At 40.1% G+C, this 21,306-nt stretch overlaps 1 protein-coding gene across 2 annotated transcripts in view; it reads right to left on the bottom strand.

Annotated features, from left to right (window-relative positions):
* Positions 1 to 4,051: 4,051 nt before the first annotated feature.
* Positions 4,052 to 21,306, bottom strand: part of LOC150039441 (phosphatidylinositol 3,4,5-trisphosphate 3-phosphatase TPTE2-like) — a 28,141-nt gene continuing 10,886 nt past the window's right edge. The window contains exons 3-9 of one of the 2 annotated variants that reach the window (XM_090327852.1): positions 21,088 to 21,149; positions 18,953 to 19,033; positions 15,873 to 15,978; positions 11,817 to 11,905; positions 9,608 to 9,700; positions 6,907 to 6,977; positions 4,052 to 4,209 (exon numbers count right to left, since the gene is read on the bottom strand). In XM_090327852.1, coding sequence (XP_090183978.1) covers positions 4,101 to 4,209; positions 6,907 to 6,977; positions 9,608 to 9,700; positions 11,817 to 11,905; positions 15,873 to 15,978; positions 18,953 to 19,033; positions 21,088 to 21,149 — 611 coding nt within the window. In that variant the 3' untranslated portion in view covers positions 4,052 to 4,100. The remainder of the gene's footprint in view (positions 4,210 to 6,906; positions 6,978 to 9,607; positions 9,701 to 11,816; positions 11,906 to 15,872; positions 15,979 to 18,952; positions 19,034 to 21,087; positions 21,150 to 21,306) is intronic. The other variant, XM_090327853.1, reaches the window with a different exon arrangement.

Below are 21,306 nucleotides of genomic sequence, written 5' to 3'. Positions count from 1 at the left end.
AGCCATTGTTCCACATCCAGCTCTTAGAGAGTTACTTGCAGATAAGAATCTCTCAGACTTTCTTGCCCTTATGGCTTTGAACCACTGATGCACAGATCTCAGTTTCCTGAGTAGCTAGGATAACAAGCCTGACCTACCAGCACGCGGCTAATAGTTTTGAACCTAAAGGCTAAAAGCAAATTATCCTCAAAATGCAGAATGTGATTTTATTTTTCTATTTCAAACAAATGAGATCAGATACATTCTTGGGGTTAATGATGATCAGTAATAGTTTATGATCGTTTTTGGACAAAGTAGGACTATAATTATCTCTCAGTTACTTATAAAACACAATCATTTATAGAGTTCTAGAGCCTCACAACTGTAATCCTAAATACTCTGGAGGCTGAGTTCTGAGGATAGTAGTTCAAAGCCAACCTCAGCAGAAAAAGGTAGCAGATTCCCAATCCAAGTACAAAGAAACAGAATTGAGGGGGGTCTTCAAGGGGTGGACAACGAATATTGAGTGAAAAAGCCAAACAAAAGGCCCAGTCCCTAAATTGATGCTATAGTAAATGATTAAAAGAGGAGGATGGAGAAAGCAGAAGGAGGAACAGGAATGGGAGGAGAAGAGGAGAAAAGAAAGGACGGAGAGAAAGAGGCTGCTTTACCCAAATCTCCTTTCATGCTGAAATAGTTCAGAAAAAGAGCAAGAGGCCTCTGCTGTGACTCAGCATTGTCCAGAGAAACAGTCCTTGCCATCTTCATGGACTTTGGATACAATCTTTATATTCTCACTTGTATTTTGGTGCAGTCCTGGGATGAAGGCAGGGCCTTGGCACTGTCCCTGAGCCACTTCACTTTCAAGACTATAGCTCTACCACTTGAGCCACAGTGTCTTCGTGGGTTTTTCTGAATAGATTTTTGGATATAAGTTTTCACAGTGACTATTTTGCCCAAGCTGGCTTTGGACAATAATCCTCAAACTATCCTACAACCTGCTCATATGTGTAAAGTTTCTCACTTGTATTTTGCACATTTCGTGGTAAACTTTGATCATATCTAAAAAAAAGACCCTACTATAAAGTGTCTAAATGCCAGTCTCACATCTATTTAAACTATTAAACTATACACACTAAGGAGATATAATTAACTTGTAAAATACAGAGAGGATTGGGTGTTACAAGCTGTACCCCTACAATTAAACACTTTAAAGGCAGCATATGTAGGCAAAGACAGTTGTCTCTAAAGAATATCTGTAGTGGAAGTGGGATTGTGGCACAAGGGAAAAGGCAGTAACCTTGACCTGAAGAGCTCAGGGACAACACCCATGCTCAGAGTTCAAGCTCCATGACCTACCAAGAAAATGTCTATAGTAAGGGAATAACTCATTGAGGTCAAGGCATCACATTATACATTTTATAGCAGATAAGTAGTCATAGATGTAGTAATGATAACTAAGAGCTATTTAAGTAGTATGTGTGTGTGTGTATGTCTGTGTGAGTATATGTATGTGTGTGTGTGTGTGTGTCTTCCGTGCTACAGTTCAGAGCAACTCCTCATACTTGCTTACATGTGGATATGCCTAGATTTCTCCTCATGAGTTATTTTGGGAGGTGGTAGTGCTGGCACTTGAACTCAGAGCCTTTCCCACGTTCTTGCCTGTTTTGCTCAAAGCTGGCACACTCTAAGCGCAGCACACCTTCATTTCCAGTTTCTTTTCTGATTAATTGAAGAGAATGATGGGATTCCTGCCTGGGCTGACTTCCGTGTATCACACACGGAAGTCAGCCTCCTGAGTAGCTAGGATTACAGGCCTGAGCACCAGTACCTGACCACTTAATGCATTTCCTGAAGTAAATAAAAATACCATATGCAGCACAAATGATACCTCCAACTGAAAACAAAACTTAAAATCAAGAGGGAGGGATCCAAGTTCCGAGCAGAAAAGGAGGTAAAAAGTAAAAGGGAAGAGGGGCCGGGAGTTTGGCCTAGTGGTTAAAGTGCTTGCCTAGCATGCACGAAGACCCGGGTTCGATTCCTCGGTACCACATATATAGAAAAAAGCCAGAAGTGGTGCTGAGGCTCAAGTGGTAGAGCTCTACCCTTGAGAAAGTCCAAGGACAGTGCTCAGGCCCTGAGCTCCAGCCCAGGACTGGAAAAAAAAACAAAAACAAAGAAGTAAAAGGGAAGAAAATGTGACCCGGTGTGACTATCATGTAGTGAGTTCTTACTGGAAGAGGTATGATTGGGGCGCTTCTTTTGTGTCTGAGACACAGAAGCTTTGTCTTTGCATCATGTCACTGAAGTATAAACATCAGTACCTGCTGGCTTCATGAATGAATAAACGAGACACCAGAAGTTTGTTTCTCATCTTTATGAAGTATAGAAAATTTAAAGTTTAGCCCAGTAGCTCATGCCTGCCATCTCAGCTCCATGAGAAACTGAGATTGAGAGGATGGTTGTAGACCATAGGCCATGCAAGTTACTGAGGCTCCATCTCAACAGAGAAATCCAGCCGTGGCGCCATGCTCCTATCATCTGTGGCAGAGTATGAAATAGGAGAGTCATTGTCCACATACACCTTGGGCAAAAACCAAAACCCTGTCTTAAAATAACTGGTGCAATTAAATACATGTAGCAGTAGAAAATAAAGTACAAAATACAACTGAAGTTTCAGTGAATGATAGAACAATATACATAATAGATTTTAAAATACATGCTTTCTGCAAAAATTTAGAAATTCTAACATTTCCTCATTAGAAAAATTTATTTTCTTCTTTTTGTTGTTCATTGTGGGTCATGGGGCTTGAAGTTGGCTTGGGCACTGTCCCTGAGCTCTTCATCTCAAGGCTACCACCCTACCCTTGGGCCAAGCCTCACTTCCCCTTATCTAGAAGTTAATTTGAGATAGAGTCTTAGGTCCTTTTGTCCCAGGCTGGCTTTGAACCAGATCCTCAGATCTCAGCCTCCTGACTAGCTAGTATTCCAGCCATGAGCCACTCTGCCTGGCTTAGAAAACTTTTCTGAAGTTCAGGACCAGGCAGTCTTTGAACTGGGATCCTCAAATCTTAGCCTTCTGAGTAGCTAGGATTACAGGCATGAGGCATTATCTCCCAGTTGAAACATCTTTGGAAAATCTTTTCTGCATTACATTTAATTAGTACATTATATTTAATTAGTGGTTTCAATCGAACATGTCACTTTCTGAGTGCAATGCATGTTGATCCATGCCACGCATTTTTCCCAATTTCTCCCAATCTTTTCCATTTCTCAAGTTACCTAGGTCCATTTTGATATAAAATTCCTCACTCTTCCTCTCTCTCTGGATCAATCTGATGTAGGGCATCTGAGCTGTTTCCTTAACATGGTTGTATAGTAATTAGTGCATCAATGAACATGGAGGTATATAAATATATATATATATATATATCTTTATTGTATACTGACTTTCAATCTTTTGGATAAATTCCCAAGAGGGTTACTGCTGGAATATAAGTAGTTCTAAATACCTATCTTACCTGAAAACTCTTTTTAAAATTTAAAGAGCTTGTAACATAGTGTATTGGAAATAAATTATTTTCACTATAGACTATTAGAGGTAGAATGATGTAAATTATATGAATATTTTTCTAGCAGTACTTTTTTTTTCTGCTGGTCATGGGGTTTGAACTCTGGGCCTGGGCACTATCCCTTTGCTCTTCAGCTCAAGGCTATTGCCCTGGCCCTTGAGCCAGGGGCCACTTCCGGTTTTCCTAGTGGTTAATTGGAGATAAGAGTCTCATGGTCTTTAGTACCCTGGCTGGCTTTGAACCCAGATCCTCAGATCTCATCCTCTTGTGTAGCTAGGATTACAGGAGTGAGCCACCACTCCTGGCTTTTTTGTAGCAATTCTGAAAAATGGATACACAGGGAAGAAAGAAAATGAGTTGAGAGAAGAAGGCCAGTAGTTGTGGAGACATACAATTGGTAAATTCATAAACTAGCCAATTCAAGATTATGATGTATGTACATATGTATACATGCATTGATGAGTTCATAGAAACATACACACTCTGAAGAGAGGTTACTATTACCAATATATAATTTATTTAATAAACATACAGAATATAGTGTGTTTGTCACTGAAAGACTTCTTCAAAGAATATATCTACAGCAAAGTCTGGACGATAAATGTTCCATGTCTTTTCTTTATGTGGATTGTCCAGGTCAGCTCGTGTTAAATAAAGTCTAAGGACAGGAAAAAAAGTCATTACATTTTCTTTTAGGGCTTACAGTATGTGATTGTAGTTCTTAATGTACTATGTTATTTCTCTTCTCGTTTTTTTGCCCTTATGGTTTTTCTCATGTTGTTACTGTGTGTGACTTGCTACCTGGTATATTGTATACACATTTATTTGTTTATTTGAAACAGGGAAGGGAAGGGGGGAAAAGAGAGGACTGGGAGGTGGAGGAGGGGACAAAAGCATGAGAAGGGGTACAATTATATGAGAAGTAATGCACCTACTACCTGACGAATATAACTGTAATCCATCTTTACATTCTCCCGACATTAAAACAAGAACAATAAAACCAAAACAGAATAGTCATCCAATAGCACACCCTTGTTTACAAAGAGACTTGCTGGCTGCAACCAGGATTTAAGTCCTACTTGTCTTCACTACTTAGCCCATTCTGCCTCTTTGGAATGACATAAAAGACCTTAATCTTCAGAAACAAATTGATCAGTCACAACATGCCTGTTAGAGAATTACTGACACCCACATTGAGCATATTATCTAAGTGTTTTGTAAAACTTTTTAAATTTCATTTGTCAGGTAGTAGGAGGTGCAGGTCTTCTCACACATTAATACACCTTCTCATGTGTTTCTCCCTGTTTCCCTCCACCCACCCCCTTCCAATCATGTTGTTTCCCCCATTTCCCTACTTCAAATAAACAAAGAAACATATATTCTAAGTGTTTATAATTGACAAAAGTTACCAAGGGGCTGGGAGTTTGGCCTAGTGTAAGAGTGCTTGCCTAGCATGCATGAAGACCCAGGTTCAATGACTCAGTACCACATACATAGGAAAAGCTGACAGTGGTGCTGTGGATCAAGTGGTAGGACTCTAGCATTGAGAAGGCCAAAGAACAGTGCAGAAGCCATGAGTTCAAGCCCCAGGACTGTCACAATAATTACCAAGACATAATTGGGTGTATAATGAAACCTCGTAATTAAATAGTGTTCTGGGGTTTTTTTTGTATTTGTCTTTGTTTTCGTTAATGTCAGTAGTGGGGTTTCTACTCATGACCTTGAGTTCTCAATAAACTTTCTCTGCTCAAGCTGACCCTCTCTTACTTGAGCTCCAATTGCATTTCTGATTTTTCAAGGACTCGTTGGAGATAAGTGTGACATAGACATGCCTGCCCAGGCTAGCTTCAAACTGTGTTCCTCAGATCTCAGTCTCCTGTGTAGCTAGAATGACAGGTCACTGAGCCACCAGTGCCCAGCTATATCGCCCTGAATCGGTGAAATGATGTTTTTGTCTAAGCCACAATCTCATCAGTGTAAAAAAGATTTATCAAGCAAGGAAAAAATGATACCAATTTTCCAGAAATGACTACAAAAAGGAGGATCCAATGTTCTTATAATCTCCAATGAGATGATGGTGGTGGAAAGGACAAAGCTATCCTTTAGCAAGAACCAGTTTGACAAGAAGCAACAAGTAAACACCCTGCCTTTGTCGAGGACTTTGCTCAAGAGACAGCTGGACACGTAGGAAAATGGATAGAAATTTTCCTTTAAATGTAGAGTTTACTCTTTCCAAAATCAAATTGTATGTGAGTTACAAATCTGTAGAAATGAGGCTTTCTTGCTGCTGTCTTAATAGATTTGAGGTATTATCAGGCCCAGTTCAGATTTCAAGAGAAGTCTGGCACTGGATGTAACCAATACTATCCAGCACCACTTCTGGCTTTTTCTATGTATGTGGTACCGAGGAATCAAACCTGGGTCTTTGTCCATGTTAGACAAGCACTCTACCACTAGGACAAACTCATGGCCTAAGGTCTTCATTATCCCCCCCCCCTCTCTCTCTCTCTCTCTCTCTCTCTCTCTCTCTCTCTCTCTCTCTCTCTCTCTCTCTCTCTCTCTCCCTCTCCCTCTTGGTGGGTCATGGGGCCTGAGTGTTGTCCCTGAGCTCTACAACCCAAGAATAACACCCTACCCTTAACCCAACCCCTATTTCCCTTTTCTAGAGGTTAATTGGAGATAAGAGTCTCAGGTCCTTTAGTGCCCAGGGTGGCTTTGAGCCTTAATCTTCAGAGTAGCTAGGATAATAGGCCTGAGCCACCTCCCCCAGCTCCAAGGTCTTCATATATATCCTCACACTTTTATGAGGACATGGCAACAGTCATTTCTGCCTTGATATGAATGATCTAGAAAGTGTTTTTCTTTTTACCACCACAGGTCAATACTCCTGAAAACTGAGTCTTTGTAGGTTCAGGAATGAGTTTCTAGATAAAGTAGTAGGTTCTTAGCAATAATACATCATTCAGTCATGAGGAAACCTTTTCAAAGTGGAGGTTAACCAAACAATGCTTTTGAAATTGTTAATACTTCTCAGGCCTTAAAACTTCTGTCCTACATGGAAATGTGCCTACAGCAGAAGAAAGCCAGCTAAAGCCTCCCTAGACTAATCCCACCAATCATGATCCAATAAAGTGACATTCACCTAGACCTTTCTATATTCCAGGAACCGGGTAGATGTACACTTCGTGAGAGAACTTGATCATTACTATGATCTGGGTAATTGCCTCTTCACTGACACATTGCCTTGTGGTAGGGGATAGGAAATGTTTGCTTAAGCAATTCTTTATTTTTGTAGAAAATGAGCTTAGTATAGTAGGCAAAGGAATTGCCAATCTGTCTTACAATCTGTCCTTACCTGTTCTTCTCTATGAGAGATGTATGGAACCACATGAAGAATGCACAGTCATCATAATAGTTTGGAAGCTTCTAAAAACACATGATTAAAGAAAGAGGTGATTTGTATAATAAAATGGATATCAAAAACTAATAATTGCATTGGGGTTGACGTTCCTTCCTTCTGCCTTTTTGTGTACATCAATTGCAACATCCTATCTATTACAATGTACTCAGAGGCTTGAAGAGAATACTTTTTCATTAAAAATATAAAGGATCAAAATTACTACAATAAAATAGAAAACAAGTGTTCAGTTGGATTTCATTAAAAGACATAATCAGGGTGAAAAAATGTAGCACCAAAATAGAGGGAAACATAGGCATATTTTGTATCTGGATGGGATCTTGTATTCACAATATTTTTAATTCAAAAACTAATGTCTGAAAAACAAAAGCAGATGCAACAAACACCAAGGGTTTGAGCATATACTTCAGTTAGTCAGAGAGTATACCCCAAAGGTGGCAAGCACATGCAGAGCAGAGCTGGACTTCTACTGTCTCACCCACTAGGATCACCAACAAAATTCAGCAAAACCACAGACCACTGGAGTCCTCAGACCTTGCTGACACAAATGCCAAATGGGAAAGCAATGGTAGAAAAGCAACTGTGGGTTTCTCAATAAGTTAAACATAGAATGACCATTTGGCACCAATTCAACTTCAGGGATGTTTTATATGATAAATATAGACAATGATCTCTCAATCTGATTAGAACACCACTAAAGAATCAACTAAAGACCTATGTTTACACACACACACACACACACACGCACACACACACACACACACACACCAAACATACTGTGGTGAATTCTTCATCCTTTCTGTTTGCTCTGCTTTCATTTTGACTCTGTTAGGCTGGAATACCAGAAGCAGGGCACAGCCACCCCCAACAGTTTCCAGTCTCTGCTACCTCTCAGTTCCTCAGTGGGAATGAGCTAGACACCTGTCTCATGCACCCAATTTCTAGTGATCACCTGTCTATGTGACAGCAGATACAATGCACTTGACCTAGTGACTCCATACTACCAGGGACCTCTGAAGGTATGTCATAGTGACTACTTGTGTTACAGCACCTTGGACCACAATGAAACCTCCCATGGAAAACCTGCTAAGGGCACACCTGGCCCCCAAGAGAATGTTATTTGCTTCTAACGTTGCCTTGTGTCCCTCCACTGGTCAGGTATCAGTTTTCCCTGGATGGCTCCCCTCCATCCACTGGCCCTGCAATATGTACTGCCTTTCCCTTCTCTGTCATAAACTGCTTCTCTTATTCACTGTGTTGTGTTTTCATGCTTTGTTGGTGACTTATGTAATAAGCATATACAACCTGCTCTATTCAGGGTTTTCCTAGAGTGATTAATTTGGTAGAAAGTCAGACAGCAGCTATAGGTCATCTGTCAGTACAAACAAGTTTCCTGTGAGGAGGATCCATGGTCACCAGTGGGACAATTAGACATGAAGCCACTCCCCACCAGGGTAAACAATCATACTGTGAAAGACACACTGTACAGCATCCACAGCCATTTCACCTGGAGCTCCATCACAACAAAGCTGGAATGTATGGTCCTGTCCAGAGACAGAGTCCTTGAGAGTCAGCCCAAAGACATAGAACTCACATCTATTTCCATAACTGACAACTAGTTTGAATAATTAGGCATCAATATTGGTGATGGCTAGCTACACAAGAAGCTGAGATCTGGAGGATCAAAGTCAGCCATGGCAAAAAGTAAAATATTGTTTCCACGTTAACCAGCAAAGAAACAGGGATGGAGGCATGACTCGAGTGATAGATGTTTAGCCAAGCAAGTAAACCAAGCAAAAATCCAAACCAAAGTATGGCCAAAAACAAAACAAACCAGTAATCAATAATTTCCTCATTTTTCACAAGCATGCCATCCCATCTTAACCCTTAATAATCACAAAACTAGCTCTCATCAAGACCCCCTGCACCAGGGAAAAAAACCACAGTGTTTGTTTAGAGACACTAGCTAAGTAAGAATTCACAGTGGTTCTGTTATCCAAGGGGAAACATTGAAATGGAGAGACTTCCCAGGTGGTCACTTGCTTCAACATTCACATTCACATCTCAGTCCCTAAGACTGCTCAGCAGTGAGCAAGCAGGTAATGAAGGAGGGCATACAGAACACATGGAAGTTCTTACTGAGAGTAGGAATAGATGATTTCATAGAAAATCATTATAGTCATATATGACACTCAGACATGACATGTACGGCTGATCCATTAAAATTACACAGTTATACTAATGATAGCAAGTCAATAGATAATTGTGGACAGGAAAGTAAAATCTCCCTCACATTTGGTAAACACACTGATCATGACGTGTTTAAAAGATAGACAACATAACTGTAATTACTCTTATGGAAAGTCAACAATGTCGGTTTCTTTTTAGCATCTTTGCTTTCATACTTTTCTCATTTGATAAGTAACAGATATTAATTGCTTACAATTCAGAAGAAAGTGATCAGAAATATTTTAAATATATACAAGAAATTCTGATGACTTTGTTTTGTGTTTTCCTCCCCTTCCCGAGACATGCATTTTTATCTGTCCTTTATATTTTAGGGAACTGCAGCAAAGGAAATTGCAAACCCAGACCAAACAAAAGAGCAAACAATCATGCAGGATACTTGAGGACTCACCGAAGAAGAAAATTTTACTTTTATATCATCACATAAGTCCGGACAGTTGGGCACCAAAAAGATTGCTCTATTTGTATCAATATCATGGACAACCTGTCAATGAACACATGGAATTAGGAACTCAAAGTGTTGCCAGCGATTAGTATTCTTTTTCACTCATGAAATCATCCTTAATTCATTATATACTCATAATTTCATAGCTCAGTAATTTCATATAGAAAATAGCAGTAATTTTTTTCTGAAGTGGTAAAGGTACTGGGCTCCAAATGTTTGATAGCTATCTTAAGACTACACTTGAGAAGCAAAGTATTCATTTTTGACAAGTGTCTTTTTGTTTATTGTAATGTATAGAGGGATTACAGTTATATTCACCAGAGAGTAGGTGTCTTACTTCTCACACATTGATACCACCTCTCATGGTTTTGTCCCCATTTTCCTCTCCCAACACCTCTCCCAATCATATGGTTTCCCCACTTCTCTTTCCTATTTTAAATAATCAAATAAACATACATACAATATACCAGGTCACAAAGTCAGATACAGTAACAATATGAGATTAACCAGAAGGAAACTAAACAGAAGAGGAATAACGGAGTGCATTAAGAGCCACAATCACACAAGATAAAGCTCTTGTTTCAATATCCTAGAGATCCTTTCATTTAGTCTCATCCTATATGACCAGGAGTTTCTAATGTAATACACATGACTGTTCTATGTGAATCATCCGATTTTTATATTCTTTTAAGGATGCGCTTTTAACTTCAGTCTGAAACAGTATATTGATGTTCAAGAAGCAATGAATAATTGACCCCACTTTCATGACAAATATTATGTTGCTGATGAGGTCAATGAGCCATTCCAGTGAATGGAATGACCACAAACAGGTCAAGTTTGGGGATTAACAACTATGAAATCATCCCATGTATTACTCTGATATTCATATACCATCATAGAATAAGAAGAAAGCTATGCTAGGCTTCAAGAAACATACCCACAGAAGACTCTCACATGATTTTCAAGTTTTCAGGAAGTTTTCTACATACAGAACAATATGAAAATAATATATTGTTTTCAAGCTTTATAAGGAAGTGTGCAAGTGTGTCCTATGGGAGGGCAGTATACAGCAGAAAGTTTGAATAACAAAGCATATTCTAGAAAGTAGACTTTCAGTTGGTCATTGGAGGATTTTAATAAAGGAGGAATAATATAGGCCTGAGAAGAGAAACCAGCAAAAATATCAATGAAACTGAGAATTTTATTCCATGTGCCAAACAGATGAGTCAGTCTTCTCTAATGGGAATTTGTAGGTCCAGATATTGATGGAAATAGCTTGGCTACACTAGGGTTGTCATGGATTCAGAGCTTAAAATCCAGGAAAATAAGAATAAATGTGGGCTAAGAATTGATGGGATCAGTGTCCTATGTGACAAAGTGGTTTGAAAATGGTCACTTTTTACACTGATTTGATAACTCATAGATTAGAGATTAAATTCAAATATATTACCTAAACCTCACAACACACTACACTTGTGTGCATGTACAGAAGTTACAACAGGAACCTGGGAATCATTCTGATAGCTTCCTTTGGGATTAAAAAGGAAATTAGCCAATTTCTCCTAGAAAAGGTGCACAGTCTTGAGAATTTCTTGAACATTTCAGAAATGGCTGTGGGTAAAGAGGCATCTCCTCAGTCCATATGCTGTCTCTACTGCTCTCAAGGTGACATCCAACAAAACGTCTCAATGACAGTCACTGAGCCCATTGCTGAGTGGACAGATTCTGCATCACTCTTTGAACCTATGACTTTCCACTTCCACAAGTGCCAAGGGGACCTTCAAGAACACTGCATTTGAGAATCAGAGCTTTGTAATAAATGATCAAAATGATCAAAAGGAAGATCATATGGCAAATACTGACATGATGTATGCATTTAAATCCTCGAGTAATTCCTGGGGACAGTCTTAGCATTTGTGGGCACAAGTGAATCCGAAGCAGCACTAAACTGAAGCACAGTTTGACAATATCTTTCAGAAACTGTTTGGAACGAGGCTCTGCTTTGCATCTGAACTAAGCAATGCCAACTGGAATGGTGACAGAGGGCAAGAGCTGTCTCTTTTTGGTGAGTGTTACTTTGGGGAAGACCATCATGCCACTTGACTGGGAGCTTTGACACAAACATGAGAATTCTCATTTATGAGCTTTGGCTCACCGTGCAGGTTTGGCAAGTACAAGTAAATACAGTCTTGTGCTGCATTATTATTTCAATTTTCAGGTCTGCTCCATTACCTTCTCCTACTCCTGCATAAAAGTGAAAAAGAAAACGTATATGTTTGTTAGAATACAGAGCAAAATGCCTTGCCAGTTAACTCAATGGAGAATAAAGAGAGAAAATATGGGCCAGCTAAGGTTGTGGGTTTAGTTAATCATTTGATCTTGCATAGAATTTGTCCTTTACAAATGTTTTCAGCCTCTTAAAGCAGTTCACAATATTGCAAAGAAAGAGAAAAATCATTATATCTTAATCTTCTACAAGATAAATTCTTACTACATCACCATTCCAGGAAAAAAAAACATTGGGAGCTTCCAGAATTTCTTGCTTATGAAATGCTACCTTTAGAGTTCTATAATAATAATCTAAATTTAATTTTCTCTAAGTCAAATTTATAAATCAATATCAAGGATAATATTGGTCAGATATACCCAAACTTTAGAGAGAAATAGTCCTATGCCATTTTAACTTATACTTTTAGTATCTTAGGTGGTTACACAAGTGGTTTTACATTAACCAATCAGTTTATAAGTACAATATATCTTGATGGATATATCAACCCCTATCCTATCTTCTCCATTTCCCTAGGTTCATAGGATATATGTTGTTAAATATTATGGCTGCATTCCCCTATTCTCTCCACATTAATCTAAATTCCTCCTCTATATAGACATAAAAACCTATGACTCTATAGGCGTAATGTTTTATTTCATAAATTAATGTGTTTCCATGACATACAAACCTTAGCTTCATTGTGATTAAGTTCTAAATACTAAGTCCCAGTGATTGTAAATAGAGATTGCCTCCTTGAACACTTGTATGTTAAACTTGTCATTTAAAAGATGATGTAAAAATCAACGTTAATAAATTCTTTTTTTAAAAAAAGAAAAGGTTAAAAAAAACTAATGGGTTGTCAGCCTGACAAAATGAGTGTGCTCAGGAAAACAACCAGGGAATCATTGGGAGAATTCACCGAAGTCAGGCCTTAGGTTTAGCTTCTTTAACCAGTTTGTGCAGAAATTTGCAGGCAACCCAGCAGGAGGTGTGACATTCCATTGGAGTTACTGAGAGATGAAACTGCTGCCACATATTCTGTTCTGCCTGATTCTACCACCACCCCACAGCCATTTCCTGAGAGGACTGGAACCAAAAGCTCTTGGTGATGGGACATTCTGTGCTAAACTCAAAGTCCCCTAGTTGGTTCCAGCCATTATGGTGACTCTGGATGGGTGAATTTTCCATCCAGTGCTGAACAGCCTAGAAGAGGGAGATGCTAAATGGGTATGAGGACTATGGGGCCCCCAGAGGAACCGTAATCCCCACCCGAGGGATATGCATCTACCATTGACCGGTGTAGAGCATTTGCATGAGGTGCAGCTAAGACTGCGAGGAGACAGCCTAAACAGCCCTCAGTCTCGGGGTCTCCTGAGGGACACGCCCAATAGCATGGAGGTTGGCATCTATGAAAACCATTCCCCCACAAAAAGATGCTTGGCCTCAGCAGAAAGACAGATACAGGAGCCAGTGGGTCTTGCTTCTTCCTCAACATGGCCTCCATTCTAGGAATCATGGCCTCTGTCCCCCCTCTCAGGTTAATGCCTACCATAATTCAGATATTGCCTAAATCCTTGCCCCTCACTTATTTCAAGATGACGGGAGGAGATCGGGGACATTCTCCCCCTCCCTGAATTCTTACTGTAAGAATGTGCTTGCATCTTGTAAGTAGGTCACTAAGCAACACATGCCTGCTTGCGTTGATATGCAAACATCCTACTACCTGGCCTCTACCCCAAGCAAACATCCTACTACCAGACCCCCTCCCCCGAGCAGTTCCTATACCCCAATCCCTCTCCTGAAGAGGCATATAAACCCTTGTGTGAAAAATAAAATTGGCAGCTTGATCAGGATGCTTGTCTTGCTGCCTTCTTCATGTCTCCTGTCCCTTTCATTCCTCCCTCTACGTTCTTGGCCCTAGTTGATGTCCCGCTGGATGGGACACTCTTTCACTTTGGAATATTTATATTTAATTGGGGATAAGTGTTTTCTATCTGGGTTGGCTTCAAACCACAATCCTCAGTTCTCAGCCTCCTAAGTAGCTAGGATAACCAACGTGACCCCAGGGTGTGTGACCTTTTCCTCAGTTCAAATGGCCCCTCTTCCTTTAGCCTTTCCTCCAAGATCTGGTTTCAGAGTCCACAATGAAGTTTTTCCTTTCAACCTTGCCTATTTCACATTAACATGAAGCATGTCTGATTGGGTTTTCCTTTTGCCTTGTTTTGGTGTCTCTTAATTTCATGGATCAAACACTATCATCAGAAAGATTTCTGATGGAAACATGGCTTTTGCTGCACTCTCCTCTCCCTTGTTCCAGTTGTCCAACTGCATTCTACTGATATCCTCTAGCAAAAAGCCACTGAAATTCACAAGTACAATGTGCTAAGCCTTTATTTTCCTCACATTTAAACAATTTACATCACACAAAGGAATTTCATCCTTGAAAAATACAGACAAAGCTGGGCTCAGTGGCTTCCATAGTAACCATAGCTCCTTAGTGTCTGAGATCTGACGATCAAGGTTCAAAGCCAGCCTGGGCACAAAAGGACCCGAGACTCTTATCTCCATCTAACCTCCAGAAAACAGGAAGTGGGGCTTGGCTCAAGGGTACTGCAGAGCTTAGGGACAACACCCAGGAACAGGGGTAGGGTCGTAGCCTTGAGCTGAAGAGTTCAGGTACAACTCACAGGTTGGGCTGGAAACCCATGATCCCCCCATGCACCCACCGACAAAATGCAGACAAAATGAAGTGAAAATTCTCTGTCTCACCTTCTTCTACATGTTTAGGTTTCTAGCTCTAAATAAATAACCTCTTTCACTATTTTTCTAGGCCAGCCTGTGTAAAGAGAGACTTCATCTAGGAAAAGAGTAGAGCGGCCCAAGCCTGTAGTCCCAGTTGTGGGAAGACTGAGATGGAGAACCCAGGGGAAAACTTTGGAGAACTGGGTGGTCTGTGCCAGTCTTTCCAGCAATATTGGGAAGTCTAAAGTAGACAGTCTGATTTCTTGGAAACAGCACCAACTTGGCAGTTGCTAGAGGAGTCTAGTAGAAGAACAAGTTCTCCAAACCTGTTCTATGTCCATGGAGATTCAGGTGTGAGTGTCAAACAAGGGCAGTCAGGGGAATCCAAGTGCTGCCCTCTAGGAACCTTGTCTGTACTATCTAAACCTGGCCTGCAACAGAGTCTAACTTTTGTATTTGCAACTACCAGAGTTTGAAGTCTAGGTCTTGAACCTGCTCAGCTTGTCTAGCTGACACTCTATCACTTGAGGCATGCCCCCATTTTGCTTTTTTTGGTTGCAATTGGAGACTCAGAGTGGCTTGGGATGGCTTCAAACTGTGGTCCTCCACATGTCAGCCTTCTCAGTAAGGAGGCTTTTAGGTAAAGAGCCTTGAGAACCCCTGCATTGTAGTTGGTTTTTAAAAATCTAAGCACTTATTTGTCTTTTCTGCTCACAACCCCAGCTGAATGCTAGCATATGACCTGGCCAAAGGTGGCAACAAATAAAATAAGGCATCCTGATGGAGAAGATAGTGAGGAGATGCTTAGAGGAGGAGGAAAGAGAGAAAAGACTATAGTTCTGAGAAGAAAGGGCCGCTGGAAGGACTGGCCAAGAAAATGAGGCAGGGCCAGCAATGCTGAGATGAACCATGAAGGAGAAATGAGTCTGAGAAAGAAGGACTCTACTGGGTTCTTTAATCTTCTCTTCTATGAAAAAAATCTATCCTAGGTTGAGAACAGAATGCAAGGGGTAGAACCTCCCCTCAAGTGGAAATGGGCAAGGGAATAAGAGAGGCATCTAAGGAGAGCTCAAGAGGGAGAAGGTCACATGCATTGACACTTAGCTGTGATGTAGGATCATTTGCATAACATAAGCAAAACCCTCCCAAATAGTGGATCGCACATCCTCTTGTCTTCTCCTTCCTTTCTAAAGCACTTACCTTGGATGGAGTAAATCACAAATTTCACAATTTTAAGAGGTTTTTTCACTGGCATTTCCCAGTTCAACACATTCTTCAAGATGTCAAAGTAGTGGACATAGCGACTCTGTAAAGCAACAAAAGCCTCCACTTTAGTGGGAATGCCAGATGTAAAGTCAGTATCCTAATCTCCTTCTCTTTTTCAGCTTGTGAACAGCAGTAAGAAAGGAAGACAACATTTAGGGCTGGGAGTTTGGCCTAGTGGTTAAAGTGCTTGCCTAGCATGCATGAATACCCGGGTTCGATTCCTCGGTACGACATACATAGAAAAAAGCTGGAAGTGGTGCTGAGGCTCAAGTGGTAGAGCTCTAACCTTGAGAAAGTCCAAGGACAGTGCTCAGGCCCTGAGCTCAAGCCCATGACTGGCAAAAAAAAAAAAGAAAGGAAGACAACATTTAGAATGAGCCCTTACATTATCAACATTCTTATGTATTTTCCTCATTGTGGAAAAAGAGCCCAGCTGAGACTTGCAGACAGTAACATGGAAAGAAGAAGCCCTTGCTTCTAGGCTTGCTTATGACCATGAGAACAGTGAAGGTGCCGAAACAGCGATGACAAAATCTGTTGTCATGCACTAGAGAAAGGACTATGGTTTGGGAGATAGTTCCTCATCAGGAGGAATGACATCTCCACTTAGCTACACTAGATGATTCTGTACCATTAGTGAGGGGTCCTCTACAGAGAAGAGATTCTTTATCTGCCTTTTTCTCCAATATGTTTTTTTTTTTTGGTAAGGGAACCTTTCAATACTCTGGCTCCTAGCAAGTTGCTCAAAGAGGATTTCTTAGAATTCTCTTTGAGAAACTCCAGATGTCTGATGATGAACCAACTGAGAAGAGTTCAGAAAGTGAACTGCCACATTTCCAATTAGCAAAAGCACTTGTACTGCATGCGAGTGGCTGATGTCTGTAATCCAAGCTACTCAGGAGGCAGAAGCTGAGAGGACTGAAGAATAATGCCAGCCAGGGCTGAAAACTTTGAGATAATCCATCTCTATATACTTAGGCAGAAGTTGAGCTAGAGATCTAGCTCACCTGGTAAAGTGCCACTTGTGAAGAGTTCAAGCCTACTGAGCACCAGGCCACTGAGTTTAAGCCCCAGGATGGGCAAACAATGAAAGGGCAATAGTGAGAAAGATGCCTGAAAATGCAATAGGGCAATGCAAGATGCAATAGGGCAGTGCTGTACCACTTCGCATCTCCAACTCAGGCTGTTTTGGTTCTTCATTAGAACTAAGAATGAAAGGATTTCCTGCCAGGGCTGGCTTTGAAACACCATTCTCAAATCTCAGCCTGTATCTAGAAATACAGACAGGTACCAGTCATCAGTGTCGGGTAGATGCTTTGCAGTTGTTGGATTTTTTTTTAAGAGTGCATATGTTGGGTGTCATGCCAAACTTCTTGTGAGGTAAAAGGACCTGATGAATAGAATTTCCTTCAAAGTAATCCTGGTTGAGGAATGAAGAGTAGGAAGGGTGACCCAGGGTTTGAGAAGAGTGGGGAAGGAATAAACAAAGCATGACTGTAGGTTGGGATGATGATTGTAGCATGCACTGTATGGTTCCATCTTTGTGTGTTAGAATTTGGATATGAAATGTGCACTTAAAAGGCTCATAGATGGAAGGCTTGATCCCCAGTATACCAGCAGCGTTCAGAGGTGGGTATGGGGAAGTAATTATATTTTGAGGCTTTTGACTTTATCCACAGATTCATTTGTTGAGGGCTTCCTAAATTTAAAGCATTAGTAGGAGGTGGGGAAAATGTTAGGAGTTGGGGCCTCATGAAACCAAAGAAGTCACTGGAAGGATGGATCATGTCGCAAACCCTTCCTTCTCCTCAGCTTCCTGGGAACCTTGAGGTGAGCAATCCTTCTCCACAATACCCGCCTCCTTGACATGATTGTTCAGTGTCAGTGTAGGCCCAAAGCAATGGGATCAAGTGGCCTTAAAGGAAATCCTGAAACTGTGAGCCCAAATGAATCTTTCCCCACTTTAAGTTCTTTGGTCAGTTATTTTTTTTTATAGTGACCAACACCCGAATCCAATATAATTGGGATTTTTCATATTTTCATAATAAAGTATTATCAGAGGAAAATAGGACAACAGTGGATAGTTTAAACAATGTTAAGAATATGGAATGAAAGAATATGATAATGTCTGCTGGAACAAGATTTGTAAAATACTTATTTTCCCAGTTCATTCTGTTTTCTTCTTTCATACTCCCATTATCTCTGTGTGTCTTTATCTCTCATTCTTGGTCTGAGGATCTCTCATTCTTTCTCTTCTCTGCACTCTTCTTTCCCCTACACTGGGGTCATCACAAAACCATCCTGGCAGTGTTCTAAAGACCTTGAATTGCTCATTGCCTTAGCAAAAACTGGTGAAGGATCCAATCTCTCTTTCTAGGGAAACCAATGGCTAGTAGATCATCTACTAGCCAGAAATCATCTTCAGGCATCAGAAAACCTTAGATATTTGACCTTCCTTTTTGGGAGGGGACTCAATTCCAGAAGCTGTAGGGAATAAAGAATAAGAAATGGAATGTGTGATGCTCTGTTGAGAACTGTTGGGAGCCAGAGTGGAATCAAACTGTACCTTGATTTGCATCAGACAATTGCTTTATTGTCTTATGGTTTTCTGGCCTTATTCTGTTTAAATGACCTGAGATTTACCATATGAATGTAACACCTGGAAGTTCCCTGGTTTCAAGAAGGGATATAAGCCTTGAGTTGAGGATAAACGGGGCTGCAGTCTTTACCTGGGCTGCAGACCTACCAACCCCATGTGTTTGTCTCTCTTCTATTTTTTCCAGTCCCTGCCCCGTATTTCAGGAACCCCAATTTGCTGCCGGTAGGCCCCGGCAGAGAACCAAGCCAAGTAGCCTATGAGGCTACAGATGTGGGCCTCCAAAGATCAGGAAATGGTTAGGAGTCACAAGTCCTCTGCCATCATTGATTGTTAAAGAAGGGTTACAGATGCGACCAGGCTAAATGTGCCACTAACATCTCCCCATAAATAACTTTTTGTGAAAAGAGAAACTTACTTGGGAAGGAGTTTCTACACCTTGAAACTGACTGCTCACATTCCTGTCAGTTCTGCGCTCCCCGAAGTATTCAAGGCTGTCCTACAGAAAAGGGGTTAATACAATCACAGTGCTTATCTGTCCTCTTTGGACAGAGCTACTTATGAACTTTCTTAGTTCCTAGCTTTTTAAGTGGCTAAGATTACAGGCACAAGTCTACAATGCCCACCTTTCCTTTGATTCTTTTAAAAATTACTTTATTATTTTTTTGAGAGGTCTTTCTAGCTCCTTTGCCAAATTACTGATTAGCTCATTAGTTTTGGGGAGATGTTAATTTTTGAGCTTCTTGTATATTTTGGATATTAGGACTTTGTCAGATATATTGCTGGTAAAGATCTACCAGTCTGTTGGCTGTCTTTTTAGTTTAGCACCTATGTTCTTTGCTGTGCAGAAAATTTTTATTTTGATATAATCACATTTTTCAAGTCTCTCCTACTTTCTGTGGCCTTGCCACTATTTCCAAAAAGTTCCTGCCTATGCCTATCAGTTCTAATATTTCTCCTATTCCAACTTGCAATAGTTTCAATGTTTCAGGCCTGACTTTGAGGTCTTTAAATTCATTTGAGTTGATATTGGTACATTGTGATAAACAAGGATCCAATTTTAATTTTCTACATATGGAAGTCCTAATACCAATTATTGAAAAGACTATATTTTTCCATCACACATTTTTATTGTGCCTAATTTCTTTATATATATATATATTTATTAAGATGCTGGAGGGGATGTGGCCAGGAGGGATCATTATTACACAGTTGGTGGGAGTGCAAACTCATTCAAGAATTATGGCAGCTCCTCAAAAGACTAAACATAGAGTTCCCCTATGACCCAGCAATTCCACTACTTGGCATTTACCCAACCGTCCAGAAACAAGGACATACTAAAGCCACTAGCACAACGATGTTCACTGCAGCACTATTTACCATAGCAAAGATATGGAACCAACTCTGATACCCTTCGATTGATGAGTGGATCAACAAGATGTGGTATTTTTACACAATAGAATTCTATGCTGCTGTCAGAAAGAATGACATCACTCCATTTGGAAGGAAATGGAAAGACTTAGAAAAAATCATATTAAGTGAAGTAAGTCAGACTCAAAGGAACATATACTCAATGGTTTCACCTATTTGTCATAATCAGTAGAAACTTTGGGCTCTCCTAGCAGCGATTTGCAATAGAGCAAAACCTAGATACATAAGGACATACAGTATGTCGCTAAATGAAAGGACCTATAGGAAATAGAAACAAAAGCCATAAAATGAGTGATTGTTGTCCTTAATGTACTATGTTATCTCCCATTTCTTTTGCTGTCCCTTGGTTATCTCATATTTTTATAGTATTTCACTTTGTTATCTGATATATTGTATATATGCCTATTTGGTTATTTGAAATAGGATAGGAAAGGGGCAAAAACAAGATGAGGGTGGGAGTTGGGGGAGGGAAATGGGGACCAAGACTTGAGAAAGGGTATCAATGTATGTGAAGTAGTGCACCTTCTATCTGGCGAAAATAATGTAACCCTCCTATTAAGTACAATAAAAATATTTTTAAAACTCATTATAAAGGTGTTGTACAGAGAGGCTACAATTACATAAGTCAGTTAATGAGGATATAGCTTTTTAGAAAACGTTGATTCTTATTTCTTAAATACGGAATTACAAAGTCATGTGTATATCCTACAACATTAAAGAAATGATAGGAAGGAAGTAGTGGGTGGAGATGGAGGGAGGAGAATGATGAACGAATGACCTTACTCACAATGCACTGAATTCTCAAACTGCTTTTTTGAATGGCAACTACTTATAGATGGTAAAAAATATACCTTAAAATGCTGTTCTTCTTAGTAATTCTGAATTTGGACATTCCCTCGCATTTGTGTCTCACTGCTCTCACTATAGGCTTGGCCCAGAGCAAGAATACAAGGGTACAAGTCCAGTAAATAACTGCATATTAAACAAGGCTGCATTAATCCAGGCTTTCACTTTCACTTAATCACCATGAGCTAAGCATTTCCTTAATATTGTACCATGAATGCTTCAGAACTAGCAAATTCAATACATATAAAAGACTAAGTATCAAAACCTTTTTCCTACCTTTGCGGTTAAAAACGTGCCAGTGGCAAGAAGTAGAATAGATATCATTGTGCCTGTTCGTCCTAGAAAAGAGCAGAAATGAGTTCAAGAAACCTTTGTTCCAGTGTAAAAATACACTCACAAATACTCATTTGGTATTGGTACTGTTTCTTCTGAAGTGTTGCTGTCTCAAAATTTCCAATTGAGAAATATTAAGACTTTATTTTTCATTAATGTAAT

This window comes from Megascapheus bottae, unplaced genomic scaffold, assembly GCF_031878675.1.
Source record: "Megascapheus bottae isolate mThoBot1 unplaced genomic scaffold, mThoBot2.hap1 HAP1_SCAFFOLD_40, whole genome shotgun sequence".
Lineage (NCBI taxonomy): Eukaryota > Metazoa > Chordata > Mammalia > Rodentia > Geomyidae > Megascapheus > Megascapheus bottae.
The sequence above is the reverse complement of the archived record's forward strand: the minus strand, read 5'-3'. Positions and strand labels throughout refer to the sequence as shown.